At 42.2% G+C, this 16,860-nt stretch overlaps 1 protein-coding gene across 8 annotated transcripts in view; it reads left to right on the top strand.

Annotated features, from left to right (window-relative positions):
- LOC125455417 (regulator of microtubule dynamics protein 3-like) overlaps nt 1–16,860 on the top strand; it is a 224,728-nt gene that overhangs the window by 159,812 nt on the left and 48,056 nt on the right. For all 8 annotated transcript variants that reach the window (XM_048537350.2, XM_048537346.2, XM_048537348.2 and 5 more), the window contains exon 7: nt 1,863–1,938. In XM_048537350.2, coding sequence (XP_048393307.1) covers nt 1,863–1,938 — 76 coding nt within the window. The remainder of the gene's footprint in view (nt 1–1,862; nt 1,939–16,860) is intronic.

Below are 16,860 nucleotides of genomic sequence, written 5' to 3'. Positions count from 1 at the left end.
TCAGCATTTGAATACTATGCTTCTTTTTTATTCTTCCTCTCAAAATTAATAATTTCACATTTATCTGCATTATAGTCAGTTTCCTAGAGATTTTAATCTATTATCATCATCTTCTGCCCTTGACGTATATCTTGGATCACATTAAAGCTGTTCCATTCATTCCTAAGTTTGTATATTGTTCATAACAAGTTCAGGAAGAAACAAAACCAGGTAGGGTTAGGAGCAGGAATGCAATTCTTTTCAGATAAATGTCTGAAGAATTATCACCAGATAATTACAGTTTAATTTTCACCAAGAATGATGGCTTTGCTTGAAATCTTGTCTGAAAAATTGTTGCCCAAAAATTATTCTGCCAACATATGCGTTATGTTTTTTATGTTATAAAGAGTCTTGTGGAGTTGCAGCTGTTTCCATCATTGTGTTTATCATTGACCCCACATTACCTGTAATCTGAGATAAAGTTGGAAATGGAAAGCAAATTTCAACAGTAATGATCCCATTTTATCACCTTAAACCATGATTTTAAATTTGGCCCCTCATAACTGCCATTTAAATAACTGTGGAGTCATGAAAAATTAACTTCATTTTTATTCTAGTGATGGATTGGAAATCCCTTTCTTAACATTTCATAATTATAATCTTTGCATAATGTTCTTTTCTGCAATAAGTTGTGACTGTAACTTACTAATAATTATTTTAGTTTTATCTTTAAAGTTTTGGTGTACCTTTAAATGGTATCTGTTTTTTGTGTTAAAACACAGCTCTACATTTCAATTTATCAGAAGCACCAAAAAGTCTTCACCAAATGCTTGTTGGTGTTGGCAGCTGAAACCCTGCTGTAAGAAATTTGTATTCCTAACATGGTTGATTAGCTGCTCAAAGGTCCCTGCCCAAATCTGTAAAATGTACTTTTTCAGCCAACTTAGGGTGGTTTGAGTTTTGAAAAACCAAATATGTTCCCAGCAATTTTTCTTTCTGGTTTTATTTTTGTTCCTTTTCTGGAGGCATATTTTCACACTGCCAAGTGCATTGCCTGCCTGCTCCTTTCAGGACATTTGTCATTATGGTTGTTTTTCCAGTGGAGAAAAATCTGGAAAGTCAGGTTAGTTTCTCAAACTTTAGTAATTTAATGGTTTGAGTTCATGCATGATAGTTTGGTATTCTGTTCATTCTGCAATGTTTCACAGATTACACTGATTATGTAAAAGTTATTTGCAGAATAAACCAGACTGTAGGGCAATATCTTCCTAAAAGTATTTTACATATGTTGAAATCTAGCTGGAAGAGTATTTTCCACCATTGATTGTGTTGAATCCATTCACCTCATGACAAAAGTAGATACGTTTTTGGAAGTGGTGCAGAGGAAAGTCAACTGGTCCTTGACATAGCGAGGTCCTATTGATTGGAAAGATCAGAACAGCTTGATACTTGCAATTTATAAAGAAGATTGGTCAGAAAATAATTCGTGAGGTATACAAAATAAGAAATATAAACTCGATAGCTGAAACAGAGAAAAAATTGATTGTAAGGCAACTGTTTCAGAGCATGTACTTTCTTATGTATTCAGTGATAAATTATTGAAATAATCTGCTAGGAAAGCCAGAATGCAAACTAGCTAAGACTGGGTGACTTGGATGTTGAAGGAATGAGTTTTCAGGAACAAAGTGGCTTTGTCTCATACTAAACATAATGCTCATTGTCAGATTCTTAATTAACTATGAAAAGGATCACAGAATCTGAACTTTCTCTGATGGTAACTTATCAGCTTCTGAGTGTGCACAACCAAGCAAACTAAACCAACTAAAGGAAAGCCATGTTATGTTTTTTTTGGGTGCATGTGACATCATGGCTTTGTATTTCAGGTATGCTATCCTATGTGGCAAACAGGCTGACAATGAGACCATCCAGAATCGTATCAAAGCTGGATATACTTTCAAGGTAAGCCAAGTCCAGAGATCTGAATCTTCAATATGGAGACATTAGTCTTGCCAAGGCATATTCTGAAAAACTCATTTCTGCCTGCAACTGAATGCTGCAGTTACATGCAGGCAGCAAACAAAATTCACATGTTGCTGTTGTGCTTGGTGCCATCCAAGGCCATTCAAGCAGCAATCTAGGTAAGGATTCCTTAACTGCACTGCCTGAATTCTGACTTTAACCACATCTCTGCAATGTTTTAATCAAGAAATGCCATGCATTTCTATGCCAAGAACAGTGCCTCAGAAGTTCCTAGGGCCTCAGCCAAACCACCCGATTTATGCCAGGAGCTATTGCAGCTGTACTTCAGCACTGTAACTTAGTCCAGAAATATTGAATATCGGTAATGAATCCTAACATGCAATTCCTACTTTTGGACAGACTCCTACTCTTGTGGTGCTGTCAGTTGTTTACTGGAGCTTAATTGTAGAAGTACCATTAATTAATCAACCATTAGTTCATCTGGAAATATCCAATATACCTCCATATCTGTGGTCTTGAAGGCTGTTCAAAACCAGTTTCAAGGAGCACTCACTTGTCGACAGCTGCCTCACGCAGTACTCTGTCATTTTGTTGTTTTATCGACATAAAGATGCAATCTAGTCACACCACCTATACTGCGCATCCAAAAACATATTGTACAGCATCCCTTGTTCAGTACTTTACAATCATTCAATCATTTTAATTCAAATGGTATCACCAGCAATAGTAGCATTTATTGCCTATCCCTAATTGGCTTGATGAGACTAAACCACATTCTTGAACCACTGCAGTCAGTGTGGTGAAGGTGCTCTAACAGTACCTCTGTTAGGGAAGAACATACAATGTGGCAAAGATTATGTTAAGCCAGTGGATTGGGAAAGTTTCAAAAAAGCAAACAAAATACACCCAAAACAATAATAAAGGGGAGCAAGATAAACTATCAAGACAGACAACAAGATCTTCTTTAAATATATATAAAGGAAGAGGGATGCTAAATTGAATACAGGACCCTTTGACAATGTCAACAAGGAAATAATAATGGGAACTAGGAAATGGCAGAGGATTTGAATAAATACTTGGTATAGGTCTTCATAGTAGAAAACACTAATAGCATTCCAAAATTACTTAGTAAGCAAGGAACAAAAGGGGAAGAGTAAATAAATATGATAACAAGTAGGGCTAAAGATGGAAAAGACCCTAGATCCTTAGATTCTGGAAAATGTCCCTAAAAACCTAAGATTCTGGAGATGTCCCAGAAGTTTGGAAAACTGCTAATGTAAAATCTTTATTTAAAACTGGAAGAAGACAATAAAACAGATAACTATGGGCCCGTTAGCTTAATATCTGTTATTGAGAAAATGTTAAAGACTAATATGAAGGATATAATAGTTGAATATTTAGAAACCCCTAATGTGATCATGCAGAGTTAACATGGCTTCATGAAGAGAAAATTATGCCTGACAAATTCTTTGCAGAGCTAACAAGCGGAATAGATAAAGGGAAAGCAAAGAATGATTAATAGGCATTTAATAAGGTACCAAACATTAGACTACTTAAAAAGGTAAGAGCCCATGATGTTGGAGGTAGAATATTAGCATGCAGAGGAGATTGGATAACTAATAGAAGACAGAGTCGGGATAAGGGGAGCATTTTCAGGATGCGTTTCTTCTCAGTGGATAGTGAATCCGTGGAATTCTTTGCTACAGATGTCTATTGAGGATGGGTCATTAAGAATATTCAAGCTGAGATAGATTTTTAATCAGTGAAGAAATCAAGTGTTATGGGGATAACAAAGTGGAGTTGAGGATAATCAAATCAGCCATGATCTCATTGAATGGTGAAGCAGGCTCAATGGGCTGAATGACCTCTTCTGCTCCTATATCTTACAGTCTTAACCCTTTTCCCTTCAATTACTGATCCAATTTTATCTGAAAATTGTGATTGGAACTGTGTTCTCTGCAAATTCAGAAAGTGCCATCCAGATGGTAGCCACTCACTGCATACAGGAGTTTTTTCCTAATTTCATCTTTTGCTCTTCTGCTCGTCACTTTAAATGTTCCTGACACTAACTCTCAATAAACACTTGTTAAAGATTCTTATGCTTAGAAATTGTGTTGTGAATGTTACCTACAAGATTAATATCTGAGATAAACCTGCTACATGTTTAAATGGAGTCTGCAATATGAAGGCTTCACAGCTGCAAGATTGAAGCAAGTCAACGACCTGTCATACTAGGTTTGTAAGCATTGTAGTTGCTGCTCGTTTGACTTCAAACTTTACCTAAAACCAAAATGATCTAAAATAATCACATTTAACATATCAAATATAGCTCAACTTTTCAGGAAGGCTCAGGATAAGCAGATGGTGGTGATGTAAGTGTGAGACACCTCTGGATTTAAGTGAAATGGTATGGCATCATTTTCTTTTTACCTAGCTCATACAGGACATCTAGTGGCACAAACCTCAAATTACAATATATGGCCCTTATCAGTGGTGTGGCATTCCCAGCAACAGATCCAAATCTATATACCACTTTGACTGTCTTATTATTTCTGTTCAATTACAATTAAATTTGTAGTGCCAGTGATGTGCACAAGAGACATTTAATTCCGTATCAGGGGAATTTGAACAATGAAATCCATAGTCAGCTGACAATGCAGCAGTTCCAGGCAATCTATAAAAAAGCTTCCTAGAGAAACAGGGAAGCTCTATAACTTTGTAACTTCATTGGCATTAACATAACACTTACTGAGAGCACAAAGCTAGATGGATTTTTTGTTTCCACCCAATTTAAATTGCACTTGCAAATCTGCACCATATGAAGCATACTATCCTACTGAGTTATCGAATAGAGCCATGGATTCCGTACAGTGTAGAAACAGGCCATTCAGCGCATCTAGTCCACACTGATCCTCCAAAGACCATCCCATCATGACCCACACTCCTCTCCCTATCCCTGTAATCCAATATTTCCTACAGCTAATCCACCTAGCTTGCACATCCCGTTGGACGTTATGGGAAAGTTAGTATGGCTGATCCACCTAACCTGCACATCTTTAGACTGTAGGAGCACCCAGAGAAAACCCATGCAGATTTAGGGAGAATGTGCAAACTCCACACAGTCACCCGGGGGTGGAATTCAGTCTTGGTCCCTGCCTTGTGAGGCAGAATTGCTAACCATCGAGTCACCATGCTGCCCTACAGAGAAGGAGAAATATCGACAAAAGTGAAGATCTGTAATAAGGCTTAAGACAAGATATTAACTGACAAATGAATTGGCAGTGCAAAACTAGAGGAAGTGGTGATGCAACAGGTTACAAAAAAGAGATAGTGTCTCAAGGAGTTTGAATGCCAGATTGATGAACAGCTGCGAAATTGGCCTCAATTGTACGTAATTGAAAAATGAACTGCTGTTCCTCAAACTTGCATTTAGCATCACTAGAACCTTACAGGAGGTTGAGGGCAGAGAAGTTCATGTGAGAAAAAAAGAGAATCAGTAAGTCTGGTAGCTAGCAGATCAGGTGCGCTTATGATCTGATCAGAGGTGTTCCACAAGACAAAAACCAAGTCTTATGTTTTTTCTCCCCATTGTTGAGCAGACTGCATTGTAAAACTCAAGAAGTGCATGTAAATTACCAATTTTCCTGTTAAGTGCCTTGAACACTGAGAAAAGAAGAGACAAAAGAACTTAAATAGAAATATGTTATGAAAATGGAATGGGGTTGAGGTTATTGAGGAATGGACCAGGATCTTGTGAAAGAAATAGTCCATTCAGAATGGTGTAAGGGAGTGGGAAGATGTGTTTGATGGTGCCATCTGTGGAGTTAGTGGAAATAGCACAGTAAAATCTATGGAACAGAGACTTGTGGAGCAGAATGTAAAGACATGGGGAACCTTCTTGAGATTTTGGGTGTGATTGGAGAGGTTTGGGATGTGGGACATTTTCATGGGCCTGCTCAGCTGCAGTGGTTGAGAAGCAGTGGGATAGTAGTCCTTAATTTCAATAAAATGAAGACATTTGAAGACAAACAAAGACTGAAGAAAAATTGCAAATAGTGTTCCCAGGGATTGCTGTTTGGACTCTTGCTTTCTCTGATTTATATAAACGTTTTAAAGATGGGTGTTGAGGGCAAAATCTCTAAATTTGCAGATGATAGAAAGCAAAGGAGAATAGTGAAGTGTGAGTTTGATGCTGAACAATTTCAGAGGGACATTGACAAGTTGGCTAAATATGCAAACACTTGGCAGATGAATTTCAGTGAGAAAAGTAAGGTAATGCATTTTGGTAGTGACAATACAGGCTCAATGGTACAATTTTGAGGGCAATACAGGAGCAGAGCGATTTTGGGGTTCAAGTGCATAATTCTCTGAAGGTGCCCTGGAAAGTTGAAATAGATGTTAGGAAGGCTCATAAGATCCTAGGGATTATGATATGGATGTGTAGAGTATAAAAGCAAGGAAGCGATGCTAATACTCTAAAAATCATTGGTCAGATATTTGGGGTGTTTTCGGTTCTCGGGACCTTATTGAAAGAAGGATGTTAAAGCCTGGAGAGAGCGCAAAGATGATTTACTGGTATGATACCAGGCATGACCGATTTTAGATGCAAGGAAAGATTAGAAAAAGTGGGCTTATTCTCTTTGGAGCAGAGAAGCGGTGATCTTGTTGAGATGTTTAAACTTTTGGACAATTTTGATGGTAAAGAAGGATACCACTAGTTGGTATGTCAGTAACTAGAGATCTCAACGATAATATGAGCTGTGAGTTAATTACAGAAAGGTCAAGTAACTTTGGAAAGCGAGACAATCAAAGCTTTGACAAGAGATACAATAGATATGAGGTTTAGGGATTTAATAGCTGGATAAACTTGGTTTTGAAGAGATGACGCCTCTGTGCTGAAGGTTGGCTTGCACCATCCTTCTGGAACTGGTGTCTGTTTTTCCAAATCGGTTGTGTAGCAAAAATAATAAATTTCTCCAATGCTCACAGTAATAAGACTCTCTCCCTATCTCCTCAAAAAGTAACTTTACAGCAGGGCACGTTGCACAGATCTTTCTAAATGAAGTATGTGTGGGAATCCAAGGATTCGAATATTAAATGTCTCTGTCTCATTGTTGATCAATGGGATGGTTTTCTTCTTTAGCCTGGTTTCGTTTAAAATCTATATCATCACCACAGAACTGTGTTGCCACATTTGTTCTGTAAATGTGTCAGAGATAATGGGAACTGCAGATGCTGGAGATTCCAAGATAATAAAATGTGAGGCTGGATGAACACAGCAGGCCAAGCAGCATCTCAGGAGCACAAAAGCTGACGTTTCGGGCCTAGACCCTTCATCAGAGAGGGGGATGGGGGGAGGGAACTGGAATAAATAGGGAGAGAGGGGGAGGCGGACCGAAGATGGAGAGCAAAGAAGATAGGTGGAGAGGGTGTAGGTGGGGAGGTAGGGAGGGGATAGGTCAGTCCAGGGAAGACGGACAGGTCAAGGAGGTGGGATGAGGTTAGTAGGTAGCTGGGGGTGGGAGGAAGGGATGGGTGAGAGGAAGAACCGGTTAGGGAGGCAGAGACAGGTTGGACTGGCTTTGGGATGCAGTGGGCGGGGGGGAAGAGCTGGGCTGGTTGTGTGGTGCAGTGGGGGGAGGGGATGAACCGGGCCGGCCCAGGGATGCAGTGGGGGAAGGGGAGATCCTGAAACTGGTGAAGTCCACACTGATACCATATGGCTGCAGGGTTCCCAGGCGGAATATGAGTTGCTGTTCCTGCAACCCTCGGGCGGCACCACTGTGGCAGCGCAGGAGGCCCACGACGGACACGCCATCAAGAGAATGGGAGGGGGAGCGGAAATGGCCCGCGACTGGGAGTCGCGGGCCATTTCCGCTCCCCCTCCCATTCTCTTGATGGCGTGTCCGTCGTGGGCCTCCTGCGCTGCCACAGTGGTGCCGCCCGAGGGTTGCAGGAACAGCAACTCATATTCCGCCTGGGAACCCTGCAGCCATATGGTATCAGTGTGGACTTCACCAGTTTCAGGATCTCCCCTTCCCCCACTGCATCCCTGGGCCGGCCCGGTTCATCCCCTCCCCCCACTGCACCACACAACCAGCCCAGCTCTTCCCCCCCGCCCACTGCATCCCAAAGCCAGTCCAACCTGTCTCTGCCTCCCTAACCGGTTCTTCCTCTCACCCATCCCTTCCTCCCACCCCCAGCCGCACCCCCAGCTACCTACTAACCTCATCCCACCTCCTTGACCTGTCCGTCTTCCCTGGACTGACCTATCCCCTCCCTACCTCCCCACCTACACCCTCTCCACCTATCTTCTTTGCTCTCCATCTTCGGTCCGCCTCCCCCTCTCTCCCTATTTATTCCAGTTCCCTCCCCCCATCCCCCTCTCTGATGAAGGGTCTAGGCCCGAAACGTCAGCTTTTGTGCTCCTGAGATGCTGCTTGGCCTGCTGTGTTCATCCAGCCTCACATTTTATTATCATGTTCTGTGAATGTGTTTGTTTGCAGTTAAGTTGTTTGCAGTTTAATTCTAGAATATGATGTAGTTGTTAATCAGCTTTGTTTATTAAACTTATTGTTTAGACAAGTTAATCTTAAGTTCATTAGGAACTTGAAGAAAGTTTCATTTTTTAAAATTTAGCTCATGGGATGTGAGTACGATGGCTGGACCAGCATTTACTCTCCATTCCTAATTGCCTAATTGAACTGCTTTGCCGAATTTGTCCTCACCCTTTAACAACTTCTACTTCAATTCCTCCCTCTTCTGACAGTCAAGGGGGGTGGCCGTGGATACCTGCATGGGCCCAAGCTATGCCAGCCTCTTTGTAGGATACGTGGAACAGTCCCTCTTCCACAGCTACACTGGCCCCAACCCCCACCTCTTCCTCCGTTATATCTGTGACCGTATCGGCGCTGCCTCGTGCTCCCATGAGGAGCTCGAACAGTTCATCCACTTGACTAGTACCTTCCACTCAATCTTTAAGTTTACCTGGGCCATCTCCGATACCTCCCCCTCCTTCCTGAACCTCTCTGTTTCCATCTCTGGCAACCACCTGGAAATCGATATCTATTTCAAGCCCACCAACTCCCACAGCTACCTAGAAGACACCTTCTCTCACCCACCTTCTTGCAAGAATGCCATCCCCTATTCCCAATTCCTTTGACTCTGCTGCATCTGCTCCCGAGATGAGGCATTTTACTGCTGGACATCCCAGCTCACTTCCTGCAACTCATCCCTCACACCCCCTCCCCGCAATAACAACAAAGACAGAAACCGCTCATCCTCACGTACGACCCTACCAACTTACGGATTCAATGCATCAATTCCACCACTTCCGTCACCTGCAATCTGACCTCACTACCATGGACATTTTTCCCTCCCCACCTTTATCTGCCTTCCCTCATCCCCTCCACATTCCCCACTAGCCCCACCAATCCTGGCACTTTTCCCTGAAACCGCAGGAAGTGCCACACCTGGTACACCTATGCTCGGTTGTGACAAATGACTGCACCTTCCCGTCGCGAACCACTTCAACTCTCCTCCGACTCCTGAGACAACATGTCCATCCTGGTCATCCTCCACTGCCACAACGATGCCACCCAAAAGCTGCAGAAACAGCACCTCATATTTCACTTGGGAACTCTGCAGCCCAATGGTCTCAATGTGGACTTCAAAAGCTTCAAAATCTCCCCAACGCTGACTTCACCCCAAAACCAGCCCAGCTCGTCACCACCGCTTTGATCTGTTCAGCTTTTCTCCCACGTATCTGCTCTTCCCACCTCACTGGCTAAACCCCACCCCCACTTCCTACCTACCAGCCTCATCCCCACCTCCTTCACCTGTCCGTCTTCCCTCAACTGACCAACCCCCCCTCCCAACTCCCCACCAACAGTCACCTTTACTGGCTCCAACCCCACCTCCTTGACCTGTCCGCCTTCTCTCCACCTATCTGCTCCTTTATCCACCTTCCATCATTGCCACCCCCCCCCTCCCCAGTCTCTATTTAATTTTGGAGTCCCCTTCCCCTCCCCCATTTCTGAAGAAGGGTCCAGAACTGAAACGTCAGCTTTCCTGCTCCTCTGATGCTGCTTGGCCTGCTGAGTTCATCCAGCTTCACACCTTGTTATCTCAGATTCTCCAGCATCAGCAGTTCTTACTGTCTCTGTCTAATTGAACTGACTGGTTAGCTAGGCCACTGCACAGTGTCATTAAGAGTCAACAAAATTGCTGTGTCTGGAATCGGATATTGGCCAGACCAGATAGCTGATTTCCTTCCCTAAAGCATATTAGCAAACCGGACAGACTTTTATAACAATCGACGTGGTTGCATAGTCACCATGCTTTTTAATTCCAGATTGTTATTGAATTCAGATTTCACCATTTGCTGTCATGAGATTTGAACCAATGCCCCCAGAACAAAACATGGAACTTTGGATTATTAGCCCAGTTACTTTGCCAGCAAGCCAGTGCCTCCCTAATACTGGAGAGTAGTTGTAAAAAGAAACAATTTGGCCATTTTTGGGGCCGGTTGAAAACATCCAAATGTTTTCAAGAATGGTATGAGTCATGGAGTGGTGGGCCTTGATTACCAACGCATGCCTCCCATCAGAGTTGTGAGAATGTTTCAATGCTCATCAACGATCTTGGACATAGAGTAATAGTAATTGTTAAAGGATTGAAGGACCTTTTTCAAATTTCTCACGTTATAAAACCAGAATGGCATTGGAAGTGTCTAAAACATACTTTAAAGGTGAAAGAGATAATAGGAACTGAACATGCTGGAGAATCTGAGATAACAAGATGTGGAGCTGGATGAACACAGCAGGCCGAGCAGGAAAGGTGACATTTCGGCCCAAGACCCTTCATCAGAAACGGGGGAAGGGAAGAGGGTTCTGAAATAAATATGGAGAGCGGGGGAGGCAGATGGAAGATGGATAGAGGAGAAGATGGGTGGAGAGGGGACAGACAAGTTGAGGAGGCGGGAATGGGGCCAGTGGAGGTGAGTGTAGGTGGGGAGGTAGGGAGGAGATAGGTTAGTCCAGGGAGGACGGACAGGTCAAGAGGGAGGGATGAGGTTCGTGGATAGGAAATGGGGGTGTGCCTTGAGGTGGGAACAGGGGATAGGTGAGAGGAAGAACAAGTTAGGGATGCGTGGATGAGCTGGGCTGGTTTTGGGGTGAGGTGGGGGGGAGGGGAGATTTTGAAGGTTGTGAAATCCACATCTTTACCATTGGGCTGCAGGGTTCCCAAGCGGAATATTAGTTGCTGTTCCTGCAACCTTTGGGTGGCATTGTTGTGGCACTGCAGGAGGCCCAGGATGGACATGTCGTCTGAGGAATGGGAGGGGGAGTTGAAATGGTTCGTGACTGGGAGGTGCAGCTGTTTATTGTGAACCGAGCGTAGGTGTTCTGCGAAGCGATCCCCAAGCCTCCGCTTGCTTTCCTCGATGTAGAGGAGGCCACAACAGGAACAGCGGATGCAGAATACCACATTCGCAGATGTGCAAGTGAACCTCTGCTTGATGTGGGAAGTCTTCTTGGGGCCTGGGGTGGGTTTGAGGGAGGTTGTGTAAGAGCAGTGCAGCACTTCCTGCGGTTGCAGGGAAATGTACCAGTCTGGTGGGGCTGGAGGAGAGTGTGGAGCAGACAAGAGAGTTAAGGAGAGAGTGTCCCTCTGGAAATCAGACAAGGATAGTTAGGGAAAAATGTCTTTGGTGGTGGGGTCACATTATAGATGGCAGAAGTGTCGGAGGATGATGAGTTGGATCCAGAGATTGGTGGGATGGTATGTGAGGATGGGGGTGATCCTCTTTTGGTGGTTATTGCGGGGGCGGGGTGTGAGGGATGTGTTGCGGGAAATGCGGGAGACACGGTCGAGGACATTCTCGAGCACTCCAGGGGGGATGTTGCGGTCCTTGAAAAACAAGGACATCTAAAACGTACAGGTGTGGAATGCCTCCTGGGAGCAGATGCAGCGGAGGCAAAGGGATTGGGAATAGAGGATGGCATTTTTGCAGGAAGGTGGGTGGGAGGAGGTGTATTCTAGGTAGCTGTGGGAGTCGGTGGGCTTGAAATGGATATCCGGAGGCACCACTCTCTCCATGATGCCCTTGTCCACTTCACACTCCCCTCCAGCCCCACCACACCTCGCACCTTTCCCTACAACCACGGGAGGTGCTACACCTGCCCCAACACCACCTCCCTCACCCCCATCCCAGACCCCGAGAAGACTTTCCACATCAAGCAGAGGTTCACTTGCACATTTGCTAATGTGGTATACTGCATCTGCTGTGCCCGTTGTGGCCTCCTCTACATCGGGTAAACCAAGCGGAGGCTAGGGGTCAGCTTTGCAGAACGTCTACTCTCGGTTCACAATAAACAGTTGCACCTCCCAGTCATGAACCATTTCAACCCCTCATTTCCCACCCCCCCCCATTCCTTAGATGACATGTCCATCCTGAGCCTCCTGCAGTGCCACAACAATGCCACTCGAAGGTTGCAGGAACAGCAACTAATATTCTGCTTGGGAATGCTGCAGCCCAATGGTATCAACGTGGATTTCACAACCTTCAAAATCTCCCCTCCCCCCACCGCATTCCCAAAACCAGCCCAGCTCATCCCTGCCTCCCTAACCTGTTCTTCCTCTCACCTATCCCCTCTTCCCACCTCAAGCCTTACCCCCACTAACCTACCCACTAACCTCATCCCGCCCCCTTGACCTGTCCGTTCTCCCTGAACTGGCCTAACTTCTCCCTACCTCCCCACCTACACTCACCCGTATTGGCTCCATCCCCGTTTCTTTAACTTGTCTGTCTCCTCTCCACCTATCTTCTCCTCTATCCATCTTCGATCTGCCTCACCCTCTCTGCCTGTTTATTTCAGAACCCTATTCCCCTCCCCCATTTCTGATAAAGAGTCTAGGCCCAAAACTTCAGCTTTCCTGCTCCTAAGATGCTGCTTGGCCTGCTGTGTTCATCCAGCTCCACACCTTGTTATGAAGAGATAATAGAATTGGCAAAGGAGTTGATAGTGGAGTTGCATGCAAACCTAAGAAGGCAGAGATACTTTTTAGCGTTAGAGAAAATACAAGAGGGACTAGGTATAACAAATGATGAGTTAATTGAGTTAGCAACAATACAGTTGCAGTTAAAGCATTTTCAGCCTGAAAAAGAAAGAAATTAGCTTAAAAATAAAAAATAAATGAAGTAGTTTGAAATGGAAAAGGCAATAAACATTTAAAAGCTTGAAATTAAGGAAAAAGAAAGTCAGTGCACTTCAGAGAAATTAAATTAGCACTTAAGAGAAGTGAAAAAGAATATCAGAGAGAAGAAAGAAAAAAGAAAGAGTACTTAACAGCCACAGCTAGAATTGCAAAGGGGAAGAGAAGGCAATAAAGGGAAATGAGAGACATAGGTACTACCAGCTTAGAAATCTAAAGACAAGAAAAAAAGCCTCAGACGCAAAGGACATTTCTAATGAGCACCAACCTACCCATAACCTGAAGCCCAATACTGAAGTGTTTAAGCTTGTGTCAGCCCTTCCAAGATTTGAGGAAAAGAATGTGAAGGGATTCTTTGTCATCCAAGAAAGCAAATGATGTAGCCAAAGAAAATCTTGACAGCGCCCATGCAGAGCAGGTTGGTGGGAAGAGCTCATAAAATTTGTGCATTGCTTTCAGAAGAGGTTGCTATGGGTTATAGCACAGTTTTAAAGCAAAACAAGACTATTCTTGATAAATTCGCATTAGTTCCTGAGGCATTAAGGTAAAAAGTTTAGAACCCTTTTAGAGCTACATGGAATTTGAAAGAGTATAACATTGGATATGGACAGTAGGAGTTAAAGCAACGTATCAATATCTAAGAAAAATTATTCTTTTGGAAGAGTTTAAAAATTCACTCTCTCCATTAATTAGAATCTGTTAAAGGCCAGAGGGTTGCAACAGCTAGAACATTGGCTGGCTGACAGTTATGAGCTGATCCATGAAAATGTTTTTTTATCACTCTCATTAACCCAAGTAGGATAGAAAGTGGGAGAATGAAAGGACAGCAACTAGCCGGGGACAGCTGGGAAAGCTCAGGATCCTGCTCAGAGCAGAAAGTTGACGAGGGAAGTGAAAATTGCAGGCCTACATATTTCCATTGTTATAGAGTGGGACACCTTCTGAGAGTATGCTGGAAGTTAGGTGGATAATCCATGGAATTCACTGGAACTTGTAAGAGCGAGCCTGAAAGGAGCTCAGAAGAAAGATTCAATGGGTCAAATTATAGCTTTAATGACAACAGTGAGACTGATGTGAGTGCAGAAGAGTTGAATAAGGTTGATACAAGTTGTACATGATTTTTGTCGAGAAGAAAAGTAACTCTTTATTACTTAAATGATGCAGCTAAATCCATAACTGTATTAAGAGTGCAGGAGCTATTCAAACTCTCTTGCTGCAGAAAGACACAAGTTTTCCTCTATTAAAAGCCAAAGTTTTAAGAAGTAAAATTAGTGGAGAGTATATAACTGTTATTTTGTACATAGCGCGCTTGGAATTTGGCTTAATGTCCAGAAAAGTGACAAGTTGGGGTTGCACAGAAATTGGCTACAGGTGGGGTTGACTTACTCCTAAGTATTGATTTAGCAGAAGCAAAAGTTTTAGTCTTACCCGTGATCACAGAAAGAGAGAGGAGTTAAAGTAACAGGTTTCTGTTTTTGTCATCATACGTAGTGAGCAGAGCAGTGGTGAAGCAAAGTCCATCACCAGAGGTCAAAGTAGTGACATGTGCACATGTTATAGTGGCCAATACTTCTATTTGAAAGATCTGGATAATTCAAAATATGTGCTTAGTAAGTCTTCTTCAATTGAGGTAAGCCTACCACGGTCGGCCTACACATAGCTGAGTCTGAGGGCATTCTGGAGTGTTATGTTTAGTGCTGATGAAGAAATAGAAATGTCCTCAAAGACTAGCAGATGAAGAGTGGATGTTTGTTCATCAGGTGGCAAATAGAGTAAACATATTGCAGGTAGTGTGTGAAATTCCTATGGAGTGCGTATAGGATTATAGAAGATTCAAACACTGAAAAATAGCAAATTTTCTGCTAAATAATGGGAAAGCCTCAACATACAATCAAAATGACATCTTTAATACCATTGCCAGTTTTTGAGGAACTATTTAGTCAGGTACTCGTGGACTGCATTGGACTGTTACTGAAAACAAAAGGAACTTAATGATAAAATGTTCTCAGTAGACATATAAATAAATCTTGAAGTGCTGTATTTTTGTAAAGAAAATCATTTGCCCATTTCAGCTGGCACAAGCCATGGTACAAATATTTGTGGCAGTATGGACCTACAGTGCAAAACACCATATTTTCAGAATATTTCAGAGCCTTGTGATTGCAGAAACAATAATTAACAAGCACTATTCACAGGTTTTCAATCTGAAATTGAAATGGAGAGCTAGGTAGCTGAATTAATGAAACAGGTGCTGGATAACAAAGACATTAGAAAGGTATTTCAATAATAAATAAGGTACTTCAAAATATATAGACACATTGTTAAATTTTCTACATTTTTAAAAATATTAAAAAATCACTGTTGCTCCATCAAAATGTTATTGTTTTAATCCACTTTTGAAAATGTGTATGTGAAATACATGAGGCAATAATGTCTGAAGAATTTGGATTAATTTTAAACTGTTTCATCAACTGTTGCATTTTATGTCTTCAGACCTGGAAGCCTCCTATACAAGCTCACACTCTGAATGTACAACTTGATGATGTATTCCTTATCATTCTCAGAGTACTCAGGATAGTTCTAAATGACAGTGCCATAGAGTTTTGAGAAGCAGGTTACTTCTTAATATTGGAGATAGGTCATTTGAAACTTTAGCTCTGCATTCTCTCCACAGTTACTGTCAAGCCTGCTGAGTTTCTCCAACAATTTCTGTTTCCTATTTCCAGCATGCATAATTCTTTGTTTTATATCACTGTTTAACAATGCCTGTTAATATTATTAATGTTCAGTTTCCAAAATCTAAGCCACATTTGTTTATGATCAGTGAAATTGTATGGGATTCTTGTGCTAGAATTTCTCTTCTGTCGATTTATACAATTTTTAATCAAGATTATGTGAATGCAACAGAGCTGTATCTAAACATAATGTTATTTTATTCCTCCTTTGAATAATGTACTTAAGTAGACCACTTGCAACATACACTTTTACAGCGTTAGATGAAGACTGCTGATGGTATTCCACAGGAAGGGTTTATACCATGATAATTCACCAATTTGGCTCAGCACATATGGCTGTATTTCATACATCAAAAGGCTTACAGCTATTGCTGAAGGTTTAAGTAATATGTCACCATTGTTTGAGGCGCTTAAAAGAGGAAAACTGTTGATTAAACAGGAGTTTTGTTTTCTGAATCTGGATAGGCTGAATCTTTACTCGGTTATTATATCAGCACTCCTATTTTTTTTCTTCCTGTGAATAAGTTTGATTATTTTGGATGATATTGAAACAAAATATTATGTTTATAGTTTCAGCTGCTATTTTAATCTGTTTCTGCTCTGCTAATATCACCTCAGGATTTATTGACTCCTTTTTATTAGCTTTTGAAGCCTTCTCCTTTTGTTGTTTTTATTGCCTTGTACTTCTTGCCATGTGAATGGATTTGTTTCATTTTAAAAGGAATTTTTATTATGTTTATATTGTTAGAGTTAGAAATGCAGCTCCCTTTAAGGCTCAAATAGATCAGTTCCAGAATTGATTCAGAGCAGGTAATGATCATTGGACCTTTGTATTTAAGTTCAGTTTTACCTCAGTTATTAAATTTTTTTGATGTATTTGTTGCTGATGTTTTACTTACTGAATACTTGAAGGAAGCAAATTGTCCAAGAGGTATTTCCTTAATTCAGC

This window comes from Stegostoma tigrinum, chromosome 10 (genome assembly GCF_030684315.1).
Source record: "Stegostoma tigrinum isolate sSteTig4 chromosome 10, sSteTig4.hap1, whole genome shotgun sequence".
Classification (NCBI taxonomy): domain Eukaryota; kingdom Metazoa; phylum Chordata; class Chondrichthyes; order Orectolobiformes; family Stegostomatidae; genus Stegostoma; species Stegostoma tigrinum.
The sequence above is the reverse complement of the archived record's forward strand: the minus strand, read 5'-3'. Positions and strand labels throughout refer to the sequence as shown.